This window comes from Bactrocera neohumeralis, chromosome 5 (genome assembly GCF_024586455.1).
Source record: "Bactrocera neohumeralis isolate Rockhampton chromosome 5, APGP_CSIRO_Bneo_wtdbg2-racon-allhic-juicebox.fasta_v2, whole genome shotgun sequence".
NCBI classification, from domain to species: Eukaryota; Metazoa; Arthropoda; class Insecta; order Diptera; family Tephritidae; genus Bactrocera; species Bactrocera neohumeralis.
The window spans coordinates 1863386-1866951 of NC_065922.1; the positions used below are offsets into that span (position 1 = coordinate 1863386).

Consider the following 3566-nt stretch of genomic DNA (forward strand, 5'->3'; position numbering starts at 1 on the left):
CTCATTTCGAAGGCAAGCATTGCATCCGAATAGAAATTCATCTCATTTTGACGCCCTTTCTACGACTACATGATAAGCAAATCAACTGCAGATGAGAAAGTATTGATATGCGACCGATATTGTGGAGAGCACCCAAGCACCAAAATGAGATTTCATTGTTGTGAGCACTGTGCCAATTTAAAAGGCGCTGCGTCCAACATAACCGAATCACTTTGGTTGCTGTCACGTCGGAAATCACACGTTACTGCAGATCTTCACGTCCATTGTAAATTTGGATTTTGTACTTAATCTGTTGCTGTCGTAGTTTGTGTAAGTTTCCTCAGAATTACATCCGCGACAATTCGGTTTCGGGCACATTACAAAAGTGATATCAGATTTCTCCCCTAATTCGTGTGTTTTACTGTCTTTCCAGTGAGAAATCATAAAACTTCAAGATGTGTGACGATGAAGCATCTGCTCTGGTTGTCGATAATGGCTCCGGAATGTGTAAGGCTGGCTTCGCCGGTGATGATGCCCCTCGTGCGGTATTCCCATCGATTGTGGGTCGTCCACGCCATCAGGGTGTGATGGTGGGTATGGGTCAGAAAGACTCGTATGTCGGTGATGAGGCGCAGAGCAAACGTGGTATCCTCACCCTGAAATACCCCATCGAGCACGGCATCATCACGAACTGGGACGACATGGAGAAAGTGTGGCATCACACATTTTACAATGAGTTGCGTGTGGCGCCTGAGGAGCACCCAGTTCTGCTGACCGAAGCACCACTTAATCCCAAAGCAAATCGCGAGAAGATGACCCAAATTATGTTCGAAACATTCAACTCACCCGCAATGTACGTCGCCATTCAGGCCGTTTTGTCACTTTATGCCTCTGGCCGTACCACAGGCATTGTACTGGACTCTGGCGACGGTGTCTCCCACACAGTCCCCATCTATGAAGGTTATGCCTTGCCTCATGCTATCTTGCGTCTGGACTTGGCCGGCCGCGATTTGACCGACTACCTCATGAAAATTCTAACTGAACGTGGCTACTCATTCACCACCACTGCTGAGCGTGAAATCGTGCGGGACATCAAGGAGAAGTTATGTTATGTCGCATTGGACTTTGAGCAGGAAATGGCAACAGCCGCTGCATCTACCTCATTGGAGAAGTCTTATGAGTTGCCTGATGGTCAGGTGATTACTATTGGTAATGAACGTTTCCGAACACCCGAAGCGCTCTTCCAGCCGTCGTTCTTAGGAATGGAATCGTGCGGTATCCACGAAACTGTCTACCAATCCATCATGAAGTGCGATGTAGACATCCGAAAGGATTTGTACGCCAACAACGTATTGTCCGGTGGCACCACTATGTACCCAGGTTAGTTTAACACATCTGTACTTGTTTGCGTTTCTTCTGTAGAAAAGAATTAAATATATTTGTACGTGCTCACAGGTATCGCTGACCGCATGCAAAAGGAAATTACTGCCTTGGCTCCTTCGACCATTAAGATTAAGATCATTGCTCCACCTGAGCGCAAATATTCCGTTTGGATTGGTGGCTCTATTTTGGCCTCTCTGTCCACCTTCCAGCAGATGTGGATCTCAAAGCAGGAGTACGACGAATCCGGTCCCGGTATCGTGCATCGCAAGTGCTTCTAAGCTCTGAATTCATCTGTTGCCAACCAAAACGTGGTGATCCGAACTATCGGCTGATCATCATTGACCTACATCCCACCGTGTCCGAAGAGCTGCCGAATTCACCCCAGGGTTGCAGGACCAATGCGAACATCACATATATGATATAGAATATATACAATGAAATATAAAAAGGAACATTAAACTCAACCCATTCGAAATCTATCCTTAAGAATTTCTTTGCTTTTTTCTCATTCGATTTGGTTACTATTTACTTTCTAGATTATTGCAGCATTTGTTTGTATGAACAGAAATAAACTTTATTCGTTCGCCAGCAAACAACATCGAAGTCTCTTTACTTCCGCAGTTTCAGTTCAATTGGGGTTGAGGGGCGAGTACGTGTTTCGAGGACCACTCGAACTACTAACAACGACTGCTTACTTAGTAAGCAGATTTCGAATTATTTGAAGTGATCCCACTTTAGTTGAAGGTTTTCATGTCACTTTTGTTGTTGCGTCAAGTGGTTGTGCCTCAAATGCCACTCCGCATCCACACCCACCTCCTGGACACGGCACATTAAGGCTTCGCCATGCAGTGACATTTTAAAATTTACAATTGCAACTTTTAAGTGTTGCTTCTTATTTTTATCGGGCGAACGGGGTAATAAATGTTGCCAAACTTTGTACTTGATGGCAGCTTTTATGTGTAGGTCCAAAATGGCTCGACTGCTCCTACAAGTGCGTGTGTACGTGCACAATGAGCTCGTAAAACGGTAATGTGCGTAATGTTGTTGCCATAGTTGTTGTTGTAGTTCTATCGCTATAATGCTTGACGTTTGTTGTTTGTTGTTTGGATGTTGTTATCCATGTGCGCCATTGATGGCTTCATAAATGCCACGGATGTGTTCTTTGCCACATTTATGTTGCTTCGTAAGCTCCTTGATGGATCTCGAGTGCTTTCTGCACAGCGAAGTGGCAGTGTTTCTGCTCTTCTCAAATGTGGGTCGTCAAGTTCGCAAGTTTAATTGGTTGGACACACTTTACGAGGTTAACAGCGCTGTGGTGGCAGCGCAGGATTGGTCGAGGATACTTTCGAAATTTCTAAGAATTAATGATGTCATTTACAACATTTACATTGCAGCAGAATGTTGTCATGCGTCGATTTGTTCGGTTACACTTAAATCTGGGTTTATTGGAATCATGTTAGGACTAGTGCTAGCTTTAATTTAATCACTTGTCGTTGGCATGGTGGTACGGAGATGAAGCCGCTGGGCCAAGATCGTTGGGCAAAGGTTTCGTAAAACAGGGCTGAAATGGTTATTAGTAAATGAATGTCCACTCGCAGTCTTGATTATCCGAAAAATAACAAAATCGCAGTCGACACTGCCAACGATATGGTAAGTCACAAAGTGAACACTCTCATACTTGTTTAAGCTAATCGATATAGATGGGTTCCGGTATGTGCCTGCCGTATTCTAACCCAATGGAGTATAAGCATTTGTCAGAGCGCAGCTAAATAATTACTCCAAAAATTTGCTCGATTTCGGTCCGAACCAAAACAGAACTTTTAGTTGCGGACAAAGCATACACGACATAAAATATTTCATTGCTGCTTTTCAAACAAGCGTTAGAACAAACTTTGAAGAGAACAATGAAGATATCCAGAACGAGGAATTTAAAAAACACCGGAATAAAAGGCATTTTCATAAACATGTTTGATGTTTAAAAAACTTACATCTGCTCTAAAAATATTTTTAAGAAAAGGAAACCGCATTAGCTTCAATAGAAAAGGACATAAGCATCGATTTAATTAATAACTTAGACTATAGAACTATAGAGTAATACAAATTAGACCAAGTGCATATGTTGTTAAGTTTCTTGCCTGACGATAACTGGGAGATAGCGTAAGGAAAAGTTGAGCTTACAGAACGTCTTCTCTCTTCTTACTTCA

At 43.1% G+C, this 3566-nt stretch overlaps 1 protein-coding gene across 1 annotated transcript; it reads left to right on the forward strand.

Moving 5' to 3' along the window:
- Positions 1–206: 206 nt before the first annotated feature.
- On the forward strand, positions 207–1851 carry LOC126758525 (actin-5, muscle-specific). Its single transcript, XM_050472818.1, has 3 exons — positions 207–309; positions 413–1359; positions 1435–1851. Exons 2-3 carry the CDS (start codon positions 435–437, stop codon positions 1638–1640), a joined length of 1131 nt encoding a protein of 376 aa, XP_050328775.1. The 5' UTR covers positions 207–309; positions 413–434; the 3' UTR covers positions 1641–1851.
- Positions 1852–3566: the final 1715 nt, after the last annotated feature.

Bases quoted from the DNA above. Each gene is read 5' to 3' on its own strand.
- LOC126758525 (XM_050472818.1), top strand. From the start codon at position 435: ATGTGTGACGATGAAGCATCTGCTCTGGTTGTCGATAATGGCTCCGGA. The intron at 1,360-1,434 runs GTTAGTTTAACA...ACGTGCTCACAG, and splicing joins TGGCACCACTATGTACCCAG to GTATCGCTGACCGCATGCAA.